The sequence below is a fragment of the Dromiciops gliroides genome, chromosome 1 (assembly GCF_019393635.1).
Source record: "Dromiciops gliroides isolate mDroGli1 chromosome 1, mDroGli1.pri, whole genome shotgun sequence".
NCBI classification, from domain to species: Eukaryota; Metazoa; Chordata; class Mammalia; order Microbiotheria; family Microbiotheriidae; genus Dromiciops; species Dromiciops gliroides.
Window position 1 is genome coordinate 624,953,167 of NC_057861.1, and position 20,339 is coordinate 624,973,505.

A 20,339-nucleotide genomic window follows, 5' to 3' on the forward strand; every position below is an offset into this window, starting at 1 on the left:
GTCCCAGAGCCTGGCCCCAGCCCCAACCAATTCCCCCATGGCCGTGCCTTATCTTTCCACCCTGCACCTGGTACCGAGGCTCAGGAACTGCCACGTGGCAGCAGGTCCTTGGTCTTCCCACCTTGTTATCTGCCCCCACCCCCCTTCCCAGGGCACAGACACCAGCCAGCATTTGCTCCCAACAATGAGACTTGACTCCATCCTTCTGTTCTTTCTGCTAACTGTACGGGCCTGGGCCCTGGATGGGGAGGAGGGCGGGGAGAAGGAGGCCAAGGCTCCGGAAGAGGCCACTGCAGGACCCCCCTCTGATGAACTCCTGGAGGAGGACGACATCTTGGTCCTCACCCAGCACAACCTTGATCGGGCTCTACGAGAACACCGCTACCTGCTGGTGGAGTTCTGTGAGTGCAGGGAATGGGGGAAGGGCTGCCCCCGATACCCCCACTCCCATCCCCCACCCCCCCAACACTCTAAGATTGGGGGAGGGAATGAGGAGTTGAGGTTCAGGGGGAGAGGGCAGATCAAAGGAGTTATTTGGCAGGCCTTGGGAAAGGTGGGGCTTTATGGGGGAGAGGAGTTGACCTGAGGGACTTCCTGCTCTGCTGTGGTTTGCACCAGCCCTTTGTCCTACCCAACTCAGAGATGCTGGAAGTTTTAAGCCCTAAGCAAATTTTCACCCTGCCCTGTCATGGAATTCCTGAGAAACCTTGAAATACCCGCCCCCCATAAACACTTGTAGACTTCTCTTTCCTCCCCTGGACTCTCCGATGTCTAAGGTCTCCGTAAGCTCAGACATTCATTCTATGGTTTGTTGACCTCCATGACCCTTTCCAGACCTTGCCCCATCCCATTTCTGCTCTGGGGAACAGCCGGGAGCAGGGGAGGGGGCCCGAGTCCCTGGGCCCAGCTGGACCTTTTCCCACTGCAGAGTTAACCATTAAAGTGCTGGAAGGGAGCACCACCTTTTTCCTCCTTTTCACTAGTCCCCCCTCAACACAAAGGGACAACCTCCCCCACACCCCCAACCCAGTGAGCTTGGGCAGGGGTAGAAGAGTAAAGTCCAGCCTGGCTTGTCTCAAGTCTGTCCACCCCAAAGGACTCCATGGTCCTTTGCATCCCTTTGTACTTCAGGCCTGGAGACCCAGAAACCAAGAACAGAAAATTAACAGGGATCCCCCCCCAAAAAAATTAACAGGGAAGCATTGAATCAGTAAAGCAAAGAAATGACAGCTACCAGAGGCACTTACAAACATGGAGGGGATACAGAGCCCCTGACACACAAACACACACACACACACACACACACACACACACACACACACACACACAGCCCTCTGCCTGATTCAATGGCACTGAGCTGCCTGGACATTGATCTTGGGCCTTGGTCTTCCAAGACATACAAACCCAGCATCCATCTCGGTGGGTCATTAAGAGACTTTCCCACAAAAGGGGCCTGTTCCCACGAAAGGAGCCCAGAGGAATCTGTGTGAGGAATCCCCGAACAACCGGGATACTCCCCAGGAAGCTCTTGGGGACTGGAAAGAGGATTCACTCCGGTGAAGGTCCACCGGTCCCTCCCTCAACCTCCCCCCACCTCCTCCTCAGACCCTTTGGTTTGTAGAGGAGATGGTCAAGGAGCTTCAAAAGGGTCCAAAGCCTGGCTCAGCTGTGTGATCCCGTGTGATGTGGTCTACTAAAAGTCACTGTTCTCTCCATGGGCCTGGTTTCTCATCTGTAAAACACAGGCTTTGGACCAGTTTCACTAAACATGCCTTCTGACCAGTTCCTATGATCTGATGAGTCAGATGACCATGAGATACTTCAGTTAAACTCACAAAGGGACGGCCGACCCCTGAGGATGATAGGACACAGAGGCAGGCTCCCTGGAGAGAGGATTCTTGGCCACAAATGGACAGTTTAGGTGTTGACCTGCCTGGTGGCATTTGGTGGTTAGCCCAAATAATCCTTCTAAAGACAAAAGAGCCAGTGAAAGTTTCTGAGTGAGAGGCAAGATAAAAATAGTGGATGAAGGAGGGTTGGGGAGTGGGAAGTGGGGCCCTACTCACTGAGTTCTCCACCCACTTACCCAGATGCCCCCTGGTGTGGGCACTGCAAGGCTCTGGCCCCTGAGTATGCCAAGGCAGCATCCTTGTTGAAGAATGAATCCTCCGAGCTGAAGCTGGCCAAGGTGGACGGCCCCGCAGAGAAGGAGCTGGTGGAAGAGTTTGGGGTGACTGGGTACCCCAGCCTCAAGTTCTTCAGAGATGGGAACAGATCCCAACCTGTGGAGTTTACAGGTGGGGATGGGGCCTAGGGTTGTAGGCGGGGACCTTTGTGGGGGCAAGAGCAGTTTCTCAAATGGGAATGTCAACAGGGAGCAGTGAACAATTTAACTGATATCCAGGAAGTCTGGGTATAGTAAGAGGAACCCCCAAGTGAGAGTCAGGTCTGACTTCTAACCCTGGCTTCATCACTAAGTTGCTGTGTGGCCTTGGGCCAGTTACCTTCTGTCACCTTTCCTTACCTATAAAATGAGGGAGTTGGACTAGAATCTCAGGTTTTTAACCTGTGTGCTGTGATTGTTTTCAAAACTATTCCAATAACTGCATTTCAGTATAATTGGCTTCCTTTGTACTCTTGTGTATAGTATTTTACACATTTAAAAATATTCTTTTGGGGGCAGCTAGGTGGCGCAGTGGATAGAGCACCAGCCCTGGAGTCAGGAGGACCTGAGTTCAAATCCAGCCTCAGACACTTAACACTTACTAGCTGTGTGACCCTGGGCAAGTCACTTAACCCCAATTGCCTCACCAAATCCAAAAAACAATAAAAATATTCTTTTGAGAAAGGGTCCATGGGTTTGACCATACTGCCCAAGGGAGCTATAACACCAAAAAGATTAGAACCCTCTCTGAGGGCCCTTCTGAAGGTGCTGACATTCAAGGACAAACCATCCCTTCAAAAAAGTCCATATGGGAGCCAGAAAACCAGAAATCCTGACTCATTCTGGCTCCGTTGATTCTTGCCTGGTAACCTTGGGCCATTCCCAGGAGTGAGAGCCAGGTGGTAGTGGGGGAGGAGTGGGGAGGGAAGGAGCTCAGGGTTACTTCTCATTCTTCTGTCCCTGGTTTTTCTCCAAGGGCTGATGGGAAGCTGAGGCCCTGACCCCTGAGAGGAGGAGGTAGGATTTGATCAAGTTTCCCTTCCTGTTCCTGAAGATGTGCAAGATGTGTAGGCTGGAAAATAGTCTAATCAGATGGATCCAGCACTCATTGAATGTATGGATCAAAAGTACTAATAGCTCCAAGTCAGCTTGGAAGGAGGTCTCTAGTGGAGTGCCCCTGGGATCTCTCTTCGGACCTATTTGATTAACTGTCAATTACTTTAATATTAATGTTAAATTAAATATTAAATATTTGGACCTATTTAATTTTTTTAAACCGATGATGTTGATAAAGGCCTAGACAATAAAGACAAAAGGTATCAATAAAACATACACACAAAAATAAACCTGTAGATGGCATGCTAATTAAATTTGCAGGTGACATAAAGCTGAGATGGATAGCTCTTGCTAGGCCAGAACATTGAGCCAGATCTAAAAAGACGAACTATAATAAGGATAAATGTAGAATCTAATGCTTGTGTTCAAAAAAATCAACCTTCATGAGTTTAAGGTGAGGGAGAAGGGAAATTTGGGCAGATAACAGTTTATCTGAAAAATATCTGGGATTTGGGTGGACTTTAGGTCCTATAAGAGACAATAGTAATAGATATATAGATATATAGATATAACCTATATCAGATTGCCTGCTGTCTAAGGGAGGGGGGAGGGAGAAAAATCTGAAATTGTAAAGCTTGTATAAACAAAAGTTGAGAACTATCTTTACATGTAACGGAAAAAATAAAATACCTTATATGTAAAATTAAAAAAAAAAGAGACAATAGTATAGGATCTGGTAGCTGGAGAAGACAGCCAAATGCAGTATTAGCTGGCATTCAGAGAGGTACAGCATCCAGCAGTGAGACAGTATGGTGGTGGCTGTCCTGTCACTGTCCTCTGCCCTGTTCAGACTGAATTTGGAGAATTGTGTTTAGTCCTAGACACGTATCAGGAAGGACACTGGAAACCTGGAGAGAGGCCAGAGGAGAGTGATCAGGTTGGGAAAGGGAGGCCTTTGAAATCATGCCATATGAGAGTCAATTGGAGAAAATGGGAGTGTTTGGCCTGGAGAAGAAAAGACTACTTTCAAGGGATAGGGGGAAAATGACATGACAAATTCTTCAAGTATCTGGAGGAAGCTTCTTCTTCTCCTCCTTTTTTTTTTTTTTTGGTGGGGCAATGAGTGTTAAGTGACTTGCCCAGGGTCACACAGCTAGTAAGTGTCAAGTGTCTGATGTTGGATTCGAACTCAGGTCCTCCTGAATCCAGGGTCGGTGCTTTATCCACTGCACCACCTAGCTGCCCTCAGAAGAAGGTTATGTGGAATAGGGAGTAGTCTGCAGGGCAGAAGTAGGCGAGTTGGGTGGAAATTGTAGAAAACCAAATTTAGGCTTGATGTTGGGAAGAATTGCCTAACAATGAGAGCTACCCCAAAGTGCAGTGACCCATTTGGAAAGGTGGTGGGCTCCCATCAGTTGAGGTCTTTGAATGAAGTTTAGAGGATGACTTACCAGGCATGTTGTACAGTGTGGCCTTACTAATTCAGGCACGGGTTGGATTAGATAGCCCTAAAGTCTCTTCTAACCCTGAGATTTGTCCATTTGGGGTTGCCTTGTAGGCCCACGGGAGGCCGAGGGCATTGTTCGTTGGCTAAAGCGACGTTTAGGTCCCAGTGCCACTCACCTGGAGACTGAGGCTGAAGCTGCACAGTTCATTGATTCCCAGGACATTGTCATCATTGGGTTCTTCAAGGTCAGCACTCTTTTCTCCATCCCTACCCTCCATCCCTGGGGACCGAATTTTCTCAACTGTAAAATAAAGGCATTCCAACCAGGTGATTCCCAGGGTCCCTGCCAACTCTGACATTTTATAATCTATGGTTCCTTCTAATTCTGACATTTTATATTTTATGACCTATGGAGGAATTGAGGTATATGGGAGGTGTCAGGGAGAGGGCTGGGTTGCCCCTGGATTCACATTTAAGCACGGACACAGGACCTCCAAGATGAAGATGTGGCGGAGTTTTTGGCCATTGCAGAGGATGTTGTTGATCTGACCTTTGGTCTCACCGACCGACCAGAGCTCTTCCAGAAATATGGCCTGAGCAAGGACACAGTGGTACTCTTCAAGAAGGTAAATAAAGAAGGAAAGGCAAGAGGAGGGGACAAGATAGGGAGGGGACTTCAGATGCCAGGGGGAGATTGGAGGCTAAAACTCACCCTCTGATCTCAGACCACTCTGGTCCTGGTCTCTGTCTTTCCCTTCCTTGTTCCTTCTTGGGCCTGGCCTTACTGTTCCAGTTTGATGAGGGGCGTGCAGATTTTCCAGTGGATGAGGAGCTAGGATTGGACCAACCGGATCTCACCCGTTTCCTCGTCATACATAGCATGCACCTTGTCACAGAATTCAACAGTCAGGTAATGTTCCAGGCCTTGTCCCCAACTCCTCTTGAGTCATAAGAACTGAGGGGGGGCAGTGAGGGTTGGAAGTGATCTTGTCAACACAATTCCATGTACCCAAGTTATTTGGGTAAAAGAGGAGTATATCCATCCCTCCATCCCTCCATCCATCCTTCTATCCATCCATCCATCCATCCATCCATCCATCCATCCATCCATCCATCCATCCATCCATCTATCCATCCATCCTTCTATCCATCCATCCATCCATCCATCCATCCATCCATCCATCCATCCATCCATCCATCCATCCATCCATCCATCTATCCATTCTTCTATCCATCCATCCATCCATCCATCCATCTATCCATCCATCCATTCATCCTTCTATCCATCCATCCATCCATCCATCCATTCATCCTTCTATCCATCCATCCATCCATCCTTCTATCCATCCATCCATCCATCCATCCATCCATCCATCCATCCATCCATCCATCCATCCATCCATCCATCCATCTATCCATTCTTCTATCCATCCATCCATCCATCCATCCATCCATCCATCCTTCTATCCATTCATCCATCCATCCATCCTTCTATCCATCCATCCATCCATTCATTCTTTTGTTTATTCATTCAACAAGCATTTGTTAAGTACTTATTATGCGCTATACATTGGGTTGGGATCTTGGGCTACAAAGACTGAACCAAAGCAATCCCAGATCTCAAGGAATTTAAATTATGCTGAGGGTTGGGGAGGGGGTTGTAAATAAAATGTACATAAATAAATAAACACTGTATGGGAGACACTTAAAAGAGATATGCTTGGGAGATTTATTGTAGGGTAATAGTGGGTGGAGCAGACATATGAAAAGAAATGCTAGGAGAGGCATTGGGGAGGAATGTTGATGGGGACCCTCTGCTCTTTCTTGATCAATCTTCCCCCTCCCCTCCTAAAGACATCCGCCAAGATCTTTGGGGCCAGGATCCTCAACCACCTTCTGCTCTTCATCAACCAGACACTTAACTCACACCGGGAGCTTCTGAAAGATTTCCAGGAGGCTGCCCCACCTTTCAGGGGAGAAGTATGTAGGGGAGGAAGGGATGAGGGAGATGTGGGCTCACAGGGCTGGCCTTTCCTGCTTCTTAGTAAGTGGCGGCTCTGCCTGGCTTGGTCTGTGCCCCAGGTCTTGTTTGTGGTGGTGGATGTGGCTGGAGAGAATGACCACGTGCTGCAGTACTTTGGCATGAATGCCACAGATGCCCCGACTCTGCGATTTATCAATGTTGAGACCACCAAGAAGTATGTGCCCAACACTGAGGAGGAGATCACAGCTGCTTCTATTACCACCTTCTGCCAAGACATCCTTAGTGGCAAAGTCAAGGTCAGCCCCACACTAACTTCTTCATCCTATCAGGTTTTTCATTGACCTCCCTAGAGTTTCTGAGAAAAAATGTGTAGAAGGACCCCTGGGTATCCTGCTTCAGCTTTCAGCAAATTTGAGTTGTTTCAGAAATGGGAGCTTGCCCAGTCCCCATCTCAAGAGTTATCATCAGGAGGATGACTAGGCTGGGTTGAGGTAAAAGTGGCCTTAAATTGGGGCAGCTAGGTGGCACAGTGGATAATTGAGCATCGGCCCTGGATTCAGGAGGACCTGAGTTCAAATCCGACCTCAGACCCATGACACTTACTAGCTGTGTGACCCTGGGCAAGTCACTTAACCCCAATTGCCTCTCTCTCTCTCTCTCTCACACACACACACACACACACACACACACACACACACACAAACCAAACCAAAACAACAACAAAAAAAGAGTGGCCTTAATCCCAGGACTCCCAGCCCACAGCTTCTACAGGCCCAGATGCCCCATACAACACCCTGGGCAGTAAATGCAGGAGTCCCTAGGTCTCCTTCTGTCCTCAGGAGGGCAGAGACAGTCTCAGACAGGCCTTTTCCCTCCCCCAGTACATGCAGACACATGCTTTCTTGTTCCTTCCCAATAGCCCCACCTCCGGAGTCAGGAGATCCCAGCAGACTGGGACCAGAAACCTGTCAAGGTTCTTGTGGGGAAGAATTTTGAACAAGTAGCCTTCGATGAGACGAAGAATGTGTTTGTGAAGTTCTGTGAGTATCACCGAGGGACAAGGGAGCCAGGGGGGTCTTCATTTTCTGGGCTCAGAGGCTCTGCCAGGAGACCTCAATGGCACAACCTCCCTCTAGGGCTCTGGTAGGACTTGGGGTGGGGGCCAACGTCTTGGTGGGCAAGGACTCTACTCTTGTCCTCCTTCCTGCCTCAGATGCCCCATGGTGTACACATTGTAAGGAGATGGCCCAGACCTGGGAGGACCTAGCAGAGAAATACAAGGACCATGAGGATATCATCATTGCTGAACTTGATTCCACAGCCAATGAACTAGAAGCCTTTGCCATCCGGGGCTTCCCCACCCTGAAATATTTCCCAGCTGGGCCAGACCGAAAGGTGAGGCTCTGGGGAGAGCCAGGGGTTGACATCCTGCTGGTTCCTGGCATACAGTAGGTGCTTAATAAGTGCTTGGTTAACTAAGCTGGGCTGGGGAGGCTAAAGTGAAATCAGTCTTCTTCTCCATCAATCACCTCATCCTGCCCATTGAGAAGAGTCTTGGTGGGCTGGACTATCTCTAGCAGCTCCCTTCGGCTCCCCTCTCCACTCTCCTCACAAAGGGCCATAGTGGAAAGCACCCAATACTTGAAGTCAGGGGATCTGGGCTTGATGTATGAACCTGGAAAGTCACTTTACTGGTCTGAGAATAGTTTTCCTCATCTGTAAAATGGCACACTATCATTGGGGCAGCTAGGTGGCGCAGTGGATAAAGCACCAACCCTGGATTCAGGAGGACCTGAGTTCAAATCCAGCCTCAGACACTTAACACTTACTAGCTGTGTGACCCTGGGCAAGTCACTTAACCCCCATTGCCTCACTAAAAAAAATTTAAAAAATAAACAAATAAACATTTGGGGCAGCTAGGTGGCGCAGTGGATAGAGCACTGGCCCTGGAGTCAGGAGGACCTGAGTTCAAATCCAGCCTCAGACACTTAACACTTACTAGCTGTGTGACCCTGGGCAAGTCACTTAACCCCAATTGCCTCACTAAAAAAAAAAAAAAAAGGCACACTATCCAATAATTGGACATGTGTGCATGCCTAGCTCCACAGGGAGTGCTCCAATTCTTCCTCCCACTTCCCAATAACATCTGCCCCAGGAAAACGCTTTGTCAGCCTGAAGGTACTAGATCATTAGGACTGGTTGAAAGGGGGTTCAGCTGCCTGTACGTCTAGAACCACAAATGGGCTTCTTTTACTCGGAGCATAATCAATTTGGGGTCCTAGGATGGTGGCAGAGGTAGAAAGGATAGACTTGACTGGGGGGGGGGCAAGTCTCTCAGTGTCTGCTCTGCCCCCTCCCCAGGATGGGTGGGAGAAGGCAGGCTCTTCTGCTCTGAGTGGGGAGGGAGCAGTTTCAGGAGGTCTCCTCCTCAGACTCCAACTCATTCTCTTCCCTGGCAGGTGATCGAGTATAAAAGTGCCAGGGACTTGGAGACCTTCTCCAAATTCTTAGACAATGGTGGTGTCCTGCCGGAGCCAGAGCAACCTGAGGTCCCCCTCCCGGTGGGTGCTACTTCCCCATATTCCCTTCTCTTTCCTCTTCTTTCCTGTTCCCAAGATGCCTGGGGCCTGCTCTCTTGGGGTCAAGGGACTGGGGCAAAGAACTTTAGTCAATGACCTTAGTCAAGTTATTTTCTCTATTTGGTCCTTGGTTTTTTCAGTCTGTAAAATAAGAGGGTTGAATTAGATGATCTCGGGGCAGCTAGGTGGCGCAGTGGATAGAGCATCGGCCCTGGATTCAGGAGGACCCGAGTTCAAATTTGACCTCAGACACTTAACACTTACTAGCTGTGTGACCCTGGGCAAGTCACTTAACCCCATTGCCTCACCAAAAAAAAAAAAAAAATTCAATGAGTTAGATGATCTCTAAGATCCTTAGACATTCTATGCTCTGGAGTTGGGATGACACAGAAAAGGGGGGAAAACCTTAGGAACAGGATCTTGGAGACTGTGCCCTAATGGAAAGAACACTGGATTTTTGAGTCAGAATATTTGGGTATAACTTCTAGCCCTGCAACTTACTACCTATGTGACCTTGGGTAAGTCTTTCTCCTTTTTTGGGCCACAATTTCCTCATCTGTAGAATTGGGAAGGGGAGTGGGAATGGATCAGATGATCTCTAAGGTCCCTTCCAGTCTCAGCTAAATTCCCACATTCTGCAAGGAACCTTTCCCAATCTTGCTTAATCTTTGAGTCTTCTCTCCAAGATTACCTCCTATATATACCATATGTATTTTTATTTTTACACCATAGACATATTTTAATTTTATTCTATATTATATTACTGTTATATTATTCTTTTTATATATTCTAGATCTACCTTATACATAATTATATATTTATACCATATATCTTCTTTTTATTATTTTGTTCTTTATACAGTCTATATTTACTTTAAATATCATCATATATTTGTACCATATATCTTCTTTATTTTATTCTATTCTTATTATTGTTACTCTTTATATATATTCTATATCTACCTTATACATAATTATATATTTATTCCATATATATCTTTATTTTATTCTATATTCTTATCATGCTATTCTTTATATATATATTCTATCTCTACCTTATATATCATTAAATATTTATACCATAAATATATATACAGAGTTGTTTGAATGTTGTTTCTTTCATTAGACCATGAGCAAGGACTGGTTTTTTTGGTGGGTTTTTTGCCTATTTAATCCCCAAAGTTTAGCACAGTGCTCAGCACATAGTAGGTGCTATTAAAGTATTAAGAGCTAGTTGACTGATGACACTTTTTTCTTCCTAGGAGGCTGGAACCAATGACAGCAAAGCACACAAAGATGAATTGTAGTTGGCCACTTCCCTCTCCTCAGTCACGCATCTCAGAGGTCCTGGAGAATTCAGAACTTTTAAGTTAAATCACCTTGACCCTTAACTTCCTTCTGACAAAGCTGCTCTTCCTTTCTCACTCTCTTAGGCACCTAAGGAAGGTCTCCTGCTCCCTTCCCCACCTCTTGGTCTTTTGGGTAGGGTTCCTGGGGGGAACAGCAGGCAGAGATGTGAGAAATGGGGGAGAAGTCTGACCTGGGTGGAGAACAGATGACACCAAGATAATAAAGGTTTAATAAAGGCTTCCATAATAAAGGTTTTGAGTCCAAGATTGTCCTTGATGCCTGGGGTGTGGCAGGGAGAAGGGAAGGGAGAGACCTATCAGTGGAGATTGGTTAAGGTGCTGTCAGGATAACTGTGGTCCGGTTCCCTCAGGCTTGTTTTTTCTCTGCTTCCCAGTCCCTCTGTCAAGGGACAGACTTTCATCCTTGGGAGCTTGCGACCTGGAATTTAGACATTAGCTAAGTCTATCTTGGCTCCCTTTCTAATTTACACAGACCCTTCACCTTTAGTTAGGAGGGCTTTGTGCAGTTGAGTTCTGGCAGGAGGACCATAAAGGATCTTTTCCCACGAGTTGTGGTGAGGAGGGGCCACTCCTCTTGTTTTATCCTTTGAAAAAGATGTGATTAAAAAAAAAAAAAAGATGTGTATAAAGGATACATCCTTGGGCCTTAGGCTTTGCTGAATGGTAACTATTTCCTGGCAACCAGGTCCTCCATTTTGTTTGTTTGTTTGTTTGTTTGTTTTTGCAGGGCAATGAGGATTAAGTGACTTGCCCAGGGTCATACAGCTAGTAAGTGTCAAGTGTCTGAGGCTGGATTTGAACTCAGGTCCTCCTGAATCCAGGGCTGGTGCTTTATCCACTGCACCACCTAGCTGGCCCCAGGTCCTCCATTTTGAACCAATACGAGTTCATTCTTCGGCTTCATGGATTTAACTTTCCACTACTTTCTAAAATCACTTTGATGTGGGATGGAATTAAGGGTCAAATTGATCGTGAGTCGTCCCAAAAGAATTACAAGACTCAGTGATTCAGTTTTCCAAGTTTTATTGCAATACTGTGAGTGAACACAGGGAGAGAACCAGAAAAGTGGAAAGGTATCTCTCGAATAGGGAAGGAAAAGACAGTTATATTTATAGTATGGATAAATTGATTATCGGTCTCATTATAATAATCTCCACCTTAGGGAGATACAGGGGAGGGCCTGTTCTTCTCATTATAATAATCTCCACCTTTGGGAGGTACAGGGGAGGGCTTGTTCTTCTCATTATAATAATCTCCACCTTTGGGAGGTACAGGGGAGGGCCTGTCCTAATTTGGAGTTCCTGGGGTCCTAAGACAACCCCCAAGGTGGGTACCTTTTTCCATGGAGGTGTGTTTTGGGGGTTTACACATCATAAGGTGAATATGGGGACAAATTTGGCCTTTTTTTGCAACATGTCACTTTTTGATTCCCATGGCTAGTTTCAAAATACCTTCATTTATCAATTAGAATTTCTCTATCCTGTCAGTGTATCATTGTTATAGTTAAAGTCTCTCTGACCTGACTCTTTATGTTTTTGTTATGGGTGGTGATTCATGTGGGTAAGAGAACCTAGGCCCTGACTTGTTTCCCAAATCTTTTTTTTTTTTTTAGGCAATTGGGATTAAGTGACTTGCCCAAGGTCACACAGCTAGTAAGTGTCAAGTGTCTTGGGCTGGATTTGAACTCAGGTCCTCTTGACTCCAGGGCCGGTGCTTTATCCACTGCGCCACCTAGCTGTCCCATAGTTATCCATTAAATGGGGTCTGAATCCCTTTTAGAGCTCAGATCTAAATTAGAGCTTGGGTCTTAGGTTTTTCTGTTAACCCCTTTTTGCCTCCTACATCATTCTCCATTAACTTCAGCTCTTTTCCCTTTGTAACCAGATTCCTTGGGCTGGTATTCACTTTTCCCCCCTTCTATGTGTCATCTCCACACTTTTCAAGTGTTTTCTAAGCCTTATTTCCAAGGGAGAAGAGAATATGCAATTCAAAAATATCAGGGTAAGGAAATTAGAAGTGTTAATTTCAGACTAGGCTGTTCTTAACTTCAAAGCTATTTCTAACTGAGCTAAAGGTCCCAGGAACAAGCTAAGCTTGGCCAATCCTGATTCCCTCTAGGCCAGAATTCTCCTTAAAGGTTGAGTCCCAGAACACCCTGGCCCTGATGTTCATATTCACATATACATTTTTATATTCATATGTAAATAAGACCATCAAAAAGTTTTGGGAGAGAGGGCCCTGGAGGTGGTGCAGAGGATCAGCAAAGGCTTTATGCAGAGGTGGCATTTGAACTGAATTTTGAAGGAAACTAGGAATTATAACGGGTGGAGGAGAGGGGTAGAGCATTCGGGGCCAGTATAAAGGCATGGAGGTGGGAAAGAGCAAGTTAGACAGTCTGGCCAGAGGATTATAAAATGCTGCAGAGGGGAGAATTATGTGACATCAAAAATGTCAGGCTTTGGGAGCACAACTGACACTGTACTTCAAAGATTTAAGTGTAGGTACTCCCATGTCTCCACTAGTGAGGTAGCCTAGCTAAGGAGGTAATTTCTATCCCTTTCTCTGAAGTTAGCTGTGAAGCTTTGAGCAAGTCATTTAACCTGAGCCTCAGGAAACTCTAAAATTCATTTACAAAGGATTGCAAATAACCCTACCTCTCTGATTGATAAAATTAAAGATCCTTGTCATATATCAAGGACTCCCTCCACTAACTGCAATCCCTTCATGTCAAGAGGATGACTGGCGGAAAAAAAAAAAAAAAGAATCACCAACCCTGTAATGAGCCTCTCCAACTTTAATTAGGTTGAACAGGAACACAGCGATGGTTAAGCCTGTACTTAACAGCTTTTCCATCGTGGTAGTGTTTGTTAGTTTATATTTCATTGCCATAGCCTTTCTTGAATGTAGGATTATTTCTACCATGTGATCAGGAGTCCCCACCTTCTGACTAAAGTGAGACAGGGTATAGACATCAAAATCACCCCTAATGCTTCAAAGAATCACAACCATCCAATGTGATACACAGGTCTATTTGGAGGTTTTATCAGACACGACCTTTCCCTTAAAGGGTGATCTCCCTGAAGATCAAGATGGTGGGTTTTCTGTCTGTACTGGACAGAAACAGGGAATATTAGCTAAGACTCAGATGGGCCATTTACAACACTTCCTTCTTTTTGTTATTTAGAGTAGCATCCTATATACATCCTAGCTTTTATTGCTGTTTCATGAGGAAAGGTCAGGTAGGGGTAAATCATCTCTTCAGTAGCCCCAACACCATACTCAACTCTTCCCCCTTTTTTTTTTGTGGGGCAATGGGGGTTAAGTGACTTGCCCAGGGTCACACAGCTAGTAAGTGCCAAGTGTCTGAGGCTGGATTTGAACTCAGGTATTCCTGAATTCAGGGCTGGTGCTTTATCCTCTTCCCCCTCTTAAGAAAAAGCTCTTAAGACCTAGGACCCCAATTCTTTTGACTAGCACTTCCTTCTACCTCCATTAGAAACCACTTGAGGTGGAGGGTCTTACGTGAACTGATGATGACTGAGATGAGCAGAACCAGAAGAACATTATACACAGTATCATCAACATTGAGTGTTGACCTACTGTGATGGACTATATTCTTCTCACCAATGCAATGGTACAGAAGAGTTCCAGGGAACTCATGATAGAAGAGGCTCTCCAAATCCAAGAAAAAAAAAAAAAGAACTGTGGAGTATAGATGCTGATTGAACCATACTATTTCTTTTGTTTTGGGTGCTGTTGTTTTTTTTTTTTTCTATTTTGAGGTTTTGCATCACTGCTCTGATTTTTTCTCTTGTAACAGGATTAATGCAGAAATAGGATTAATGTTATTATGTGTATATATATATCCATATGTATATGTATATAGAGATATAGAGATATAGATATATAGATATAAACTATATCAGATTACCTGCTGTCTAGGGGAGGGGGGAGGGAGGGAGAAAAATCTGAAATTGTAAAGCTTGTATAAACAAAAGTTGAGAACTATCTTTACACGTAACGGGAAAAATAAAATACCTTATATGTAAAAAAAAAAAAAGAAACCACTTGAGGGGTGGGGGCCAATGGGTGGTATTTGGAGACGGTTATGATGACATGAAATAGCCAAGTTATACATAGTGGGGGGGTGGTATGGAGGACTTGATAGTTCTGGGGGTGGGGTCCTCTACACTGGGGAGGGACTGGCCTACAGCAGTCTTTGCTGTTTCTATTTCCTAAAGCATTCACATTTACAAGGGGCACCCATGAGAAGCTGTGCTGGAAAATGCCAAGGTTTGTCTGAACCAGGTAGGATTTCTTTACCTGATGTCTGCAGGCCAGGTGCCACAGCTGAGACTGTCAGGCAGTCTAACAAGGAGGTTATGGAGTTACTTGTGGGATCTCTAAACAAAACCTGGGGATCCTTACCATTGGAGTGCCTGGAAGCAGAGGGAGAGACAAGATAATTTCTTTAGGGCAAAGCTTCTTAAACTGTGGGTCATGACCCCATAAACTGAATGTGAGGGTTGTGAAAAATTTGGCAACATTAAAAGGTTATGTGGGGGCAGCTAGGTGGCGCAGTGGATAAAGCACCAGCCCTGGATTCAGGAGGACCTGAGTTCAAATTTGGCCTCAGACACTTGACACTTACTAGCTGTGTGACCCTGGGCAAGTCACTTAACCCCCACTGCCCTGTCCAAAAAAAAAAAAAAAAGGTTATATGCACCTATTTTATATACCTATATAACCTGGGTCAGGTAAAATATCTTGGGTGAAAAGGGGTCATGAGTGGAAAAAGTTTAAGAAGCCCTGATTCAGGGAAACAGAACTCTCCTGCCCCTTGCTCCCTAATCCTATATCCCAGCCTCTTTCAGTTTCATCCAAACCACAGTAACAGTAGCAGACACCTGTGTTTTTAAAAATTTTATTTAATTTCATTATTATCCAAGTACCTTTGAAAAGATAATTGTACAAGTCAGAGCATGAAAAATGGTCTGGGGCAGCTATTCACTTGCCCTGGCCTTAGAAAATGTACATATTTACAATGAGACCCTTTAGAAACAGGGAAATGAAAAAGGGCTATGTTTGGGCCACAAGAAAACATGTCACTGGACAGAGGATACACTTAGAACTTTAAAAAGAGTGAAGAGTCAAATGCAGTTAGTTCCCTGGATGAAGACAAGTTCTCATTTGCTGGGGTTCACACAGTGGCAGGCAAATGACAAGACTGCGTTTCAAGGCACTCGGTGACATATACAGTATTAGAGGCCCCTGCCCTCCCTTCCCAGGGCTTTGCTATACCCACCTAGGGCTGGGGGTCCCAGTTAGTGAGATGTGGGCACGAGTGGAGCCATGCTGAAGGGAGAGCAGCAGGGGAACCACAGGTAAGAAGAGAGGCCTGGTCACTCTCGACATCGCTGGAGAGGAGGCTGATCCCTTGCCTTTCCAGTGGGTCCAGGCGAGATGGCCCATCAAAATCCTGTCCTGATCTGACTGAGATGGAAGCTTTAAGGACCGACAGTTTCCTCAGACAGGTCAGGGAGGGATGGTTAGAAAACCACAGCGGACACATTATGTAGTTAGCAGCAGTGAGGGCAAGTTCTCCTCGGAGGACAGGCCTTAAGTTACAGAGAGGGGATGGGAGTGGTGGGAGAGAGAGGCCTGATCTCTCTCAGTGCCAGGATCAATTCAGTAATGCTCTAGGGCAGTGGTAACAAACTCAAAAAGAAACAGGGGCTACCAATCTATACATGAGGACCCCTGTGGGTTACCTGTTGACTTAGCTTTAAAATGCAGTATTATCTACATTTCATTGTAGTTTCATTTATTTTGTTAACTATTTCTCAATTACATCTTAGTCTGGTTCAGACTGCACCTGGGAGGGCGTTGTGGGCCATGTGGGCCATGTGTTTGAAGCTTCTGCTATAGGGAATCTGCTGTTTGACAGCAAGTCAGCCTCCAAAACATCCTGCGACAGCTCTGACCTCTTTGATATGGGCAAATTTCCTCCATGGAGGGTTGGGTCAAATTATGTTAGAGAGAACATTAAGTAGTAAGTGATCAATGGCTTGTTCCCACAGGAGGAGGCATGGTTGCCTTGGCTAGACTCCCAAGAAGAGTGTGTGTAGGTAGATGGGTCTCAAAGGATATTGACTGCTCTGGGGGTTTAACTCAAGGTGCACTGTTAGGTTTTCAAAGAATGACCCCTCCCCTTGCCTAGAAGCATACATAAAGATAATGTGAGAGAATGAAATAAAATCACCCAGATGGAAGAGATGGAGAGTGGGAGGTTTGCAGGTAGAGGGAAGGGTATCCAGATGGGACAGATCTAATGGCTGTACACATTTGGCAATTTCCAAAGTACCTATATGTCTGACATTTACATAAGAGCACTGGGACACTGGAAATATCTTCCTTTATTACAATATATCAAAAATATGAGCTTTAGTAAACAAGGTCATATACTTTCTAGTACAACTGTACAACACTACATTACATATAATAGGTTCTCCAAGGGGACTCCTCAATCCCTTGTGGACAATGCTGACTGGGGAGGGTCCACAGGAGGTTACAACCCGATGGGGTCTGTATGATGCCCTTGGGGACAGAGAGCTGAGCAGGAGGCTGCCAATCCCGGCACTGCTCTGTTTCTGAATTCCTCGGCAGTGGCGCCCAACCTGGAAGAGTGTGGGAGATGGGAAGTCCAGGGGATTAATCAACTTTCTCCACTTTCCCAATAATTTTCTCTTCAAAAATGGGCAAGATGGCCTCATCTTCTCGAACTTCCTCAAACACTACTCCACAGTCAAATTCATCACTCACTTTCTTGAAGTAATATCTGCAAGACAGAAGGAAACTAGGTAAGGGAGAGTTTGCAAGAAGAGGAGCTGGAACAACAGCAGCAGTCACAATTAGACCCTTATTTTGATCTCCTTGATCAATGATGCATTCCATACATTATCTCATGTAGTACAACATCTTGATGAGGCAGGCGCTGTTTTCCCCATTTCACAGACAAGCAAACTGAGGCTGAGCAAGGTCACAAAGTTACTAAGTGTTTGAGGCAGTACATATACCTCAGTCTGCCCAGATTTCAAGTCAAGTGCTCTATCCTCTACATCATGCTGCCTCCCCTAAGGACGGTGGTATCTGTAGGTCAATTATGATTCTTCAGTTAACACATACCCCAAAGACTCTGGGATACAACTGGTGACAGAGACATCAGCAAGGAGACAGGGTGGAGCCACCAGGATCCAGACACTAAATCTAGGCCCAATTGACTCAGGCCTGGCTTTTAGCTTCTTCAACTCTGTCTTGTAAAGTCTCTACCCCAGTTTTCTCACAGTCTCTAGAACACAGGCTTCTCACAGATTCCTGTCTCTATACAGCCGTCTCCTCACTACCTGAATCTTTTTTTCCTCTCCTTGATGTTAATCTACATCTATCACTGCCTTCGAAATCAGGTTCAAAACTCATCTTTCCTAAGAAGCCCTTTCTAGCCCACCCCCGACTTCTTGGTTCTCCTTTGTCTTAGGCTCTTGTAGTATATGCCACCACACTTCATACCCACTGTTCTGTGACTATCCTCAGTCTTCTTCAAGCTGGAGCCTCTGCACCTAGGAGAAACTCAGTGTCTTCTGAATGAATATGTGAACAAGGGAGGATTATGTATTGGGGGCACCGAGGGTCCTGTGATACCCTTATGCTAACCACAAACACTCACATGGATGATGTGGCTTTCATTCCCAACTCCTTTACTCACATCAATGTCTATCTCAGTCTTCTCCAATGATTCAACTCAATTACACGAGTATTTAGCTGAACACTTGCTACATGTTAGCTGGGCACTGTTTTACGAGTTTTCTGCCAGGAGGCCAGGAGCTAGATGCCCTAACCACTCCTTCCCCCAACTTTGCTGATACAAATACCCCTTATTGTAGGTTTGAACAGAGAAGGCCCCTGCTCCTGGCTGATCGCCCACATGAACCAACTTAGCCAGGAAGGCTGGGCTGTGCCTCACAGACATGGCTGGCAGGACAGAGGCCTTTTCCTCTCTTGAAATGTAATTCCCAAGAAGAGTCACTTTGGTAACAATGAATCATTGGTTGTAACCTTTACTGGGAGACCCTCCAGAGCTGGTTCCCGCCCTGTGGGCGGGCGGCATGTCGAAGCCCATGGGCTGGAAATAACTTGAGCATGTTTATAAATGGGAAACAACACAGCTCTGCTCACTCTCCACCCTAAATCCCTAAACAATAGCTGTGGACTCAACCTCCAGGCTGTGGCTTATGGGGAGATTCTAAGTGGGGGAATAGTGTGTTTCTATATTGGGGGAAGTAGGGAATGGTATAGACAGAAGAGCGGTAGTTGGGTGTCTTGTAGAGCTGTTGATTTTCCCCAACAGGTCACACCCTTAAAATGAGCTCACAGGGGAAGATTTTCCTGGACCTTTTATTGACATGTTTCCATGATAAAATTGCTAAAGAAGGTGGTGTGAGGCAAGGGAAGCACTGCTAGCAGAAGCCCTGTAAAGAGATCTAAGATGAGAAGCCTGGAGCAGGATTTCTGGGGCATCAAAGGGCTGGAACGGCCTGTTCTGAAAGGTGGTTGTCAGTCACCCTTCGCTTTCTCCTCCCTCCAAGGTGGAGACCCACACCTGGCTTCTGAGCAGACTGTGAGTGGGCTGTGCTAAGCTTCTTTCAATCCTGTCTGTCACTTGAACTTCTGCTGCCATGTCTACTGGAGCCTTTGCCATCTCTGCCCCTGTGCCTCCAGGTCTCTGGCCCACCCCAGCCCTGGCAACTGTGTCATAAGCATCTGAGAAGTGCTGAGGGAGGGAGGAGAGAGTGAAGAGAGTGCACAGAGACAGTAAGGAGGAGGAGGAGCAAGCGCTAGACTGTGTTCTTTCTTAGCACTGTGGGCACGCCCACCTTCTCAGGAGCACTAGGAGGGGAAATGAAGGAGATGTGAGGAGTGGGCAGGGCTGGGGACCCATGTTTTCACTATTGCTGAGCTGGTGCTGGGCATAATGGGGAGGAAGATCATGTCATTTATCAACCAGAAAGAAGGGGGCTCTTCTATCCATTTCACATGTAAGGATTGGAAAACACGCCATGTGAATACTGCCTGGCTTTGTGTGAAAGCGGGCATGGACACAGCAGAGAGAATCACTGAATACTAGAGTGAAGGGGTCACTGAGGTCAAGAGATGGGAGATGATGTGTCCCAAGTCACCAGAACTTGAACTGAGCCCTGGGACTCTTTCCTGGCACCGCTTCTAGAAGAAACAACAGCCAAGCTCTCCTCTGGGGGCATTTCAGAACTCTCATCTGTTAGAAGTCTCTGCCTTTAATTTAGGCATTCTTCTCAGTGTGTTTCTGTTCCCCTAATACAATGAAAAGGGGCTTAAGATGGAAGGACTTGAAGCCAGTAGAAATAACGAGACATACATAGGATTTCTAAGGGACGAAGTATGGATAACTGTTTTGACTAAAAGAAAAAGAATCTACTTTCATTATTATGGAATGTTACTTCTACAAAAGTTAGTGGAAGTAACTACGCCTTAAGGGTCACCTATCTGATCCAGAGCCTCTCAGGAGCAGACCATGGGAGATGACTGGGTTATTTCTTTAAAAATTTACATTGAAAATACAGATCTTCAGAGCCAACTACAGAGCTAACTACTGGATTTATTATGCCTCTTCTTCCCAAAGTATAAGGGGGAAGAGAAGCTGAAAAAAA

The 20,339-nt window shown here is 45.9% G+C and overlaps 2 protein-coding genes across 4 annotated transcripts in view; one reads left to right on the plus strand and one right to left on the minus strand.

The window, feature by feature from the left end:
• The first annotated feature begins 184 nt into the window (after positions 1-184).
• On the plus strand, positions 185-10,829 carry PDIA2 (protein disulfide isomerase family A member 2). The gene is made up of 11 exons (XM_043976654.1): positions 185-401; positions 2,091-2,297; positions 4,779-4,912; positions 5,156-5,293; positions 5,461-5,577; positions 6,522-6,647; positions 6,750-6,947; positions 7,571-7,691; positions 7,865-8,046; positions 9,111-9,212; positions 10,492-10,829. Exons 1-11 carry the CDS (start codon positions 185-187, stop codon positions 10,534-10,536), a joined length of 1,587 nt encoding a protein of 528 aa, XP_043832589.1. The 3' UTR covers positions 10,537-10,829.
• A 6,168-nt stretch (positions 10,830-16,997) lies between these two features.
• Positions 16,998-20,339, minus strand: part of AXIN1 (axin 1) — a 182,371-nt gene continuing 179,029 nt past the window's right edge. For all 3 annotated transcript variants that reach the window (XM_043977200.1, XM_043977199.1, XM_043977201.1), the window contains one exon: positions 16,998-17,437. In XM_043977200.1, the coding sequence (XP_043833135.1) occupies positions 17,311-17,437 (127 nt within the window). In that variant the 3' untranslated portion in view covers positions 16,998-17,310. The remainder of the gene's footprint in view (positions 17,438-20,339) is intronic.

Bases quoted from the DNA above. Each gene is read 5' to 3' on its own strand.
- PDIA2 (XM_043976654.1), top strand. From the start codon at position 185: ATGAGACTTGACTCCATCCTTCTGTTCTTTCTGCTAACTGTACGGGCC. The intron at 402-2,090 runs GTGAGTGCAGGG...CCACTTACCCAG, and splicing joins CTACCTGCTGGTGGAGTTCT to ATGCCCCCTGGTGTGGGCAC. The intron at 5,578-6,521 runs GTAATGTTCCAG...CCCCTCCTAAAG, and splicing joins TCACAGAATTCAACAGTCAG to ACATCCGCCAAGATCTTTGG.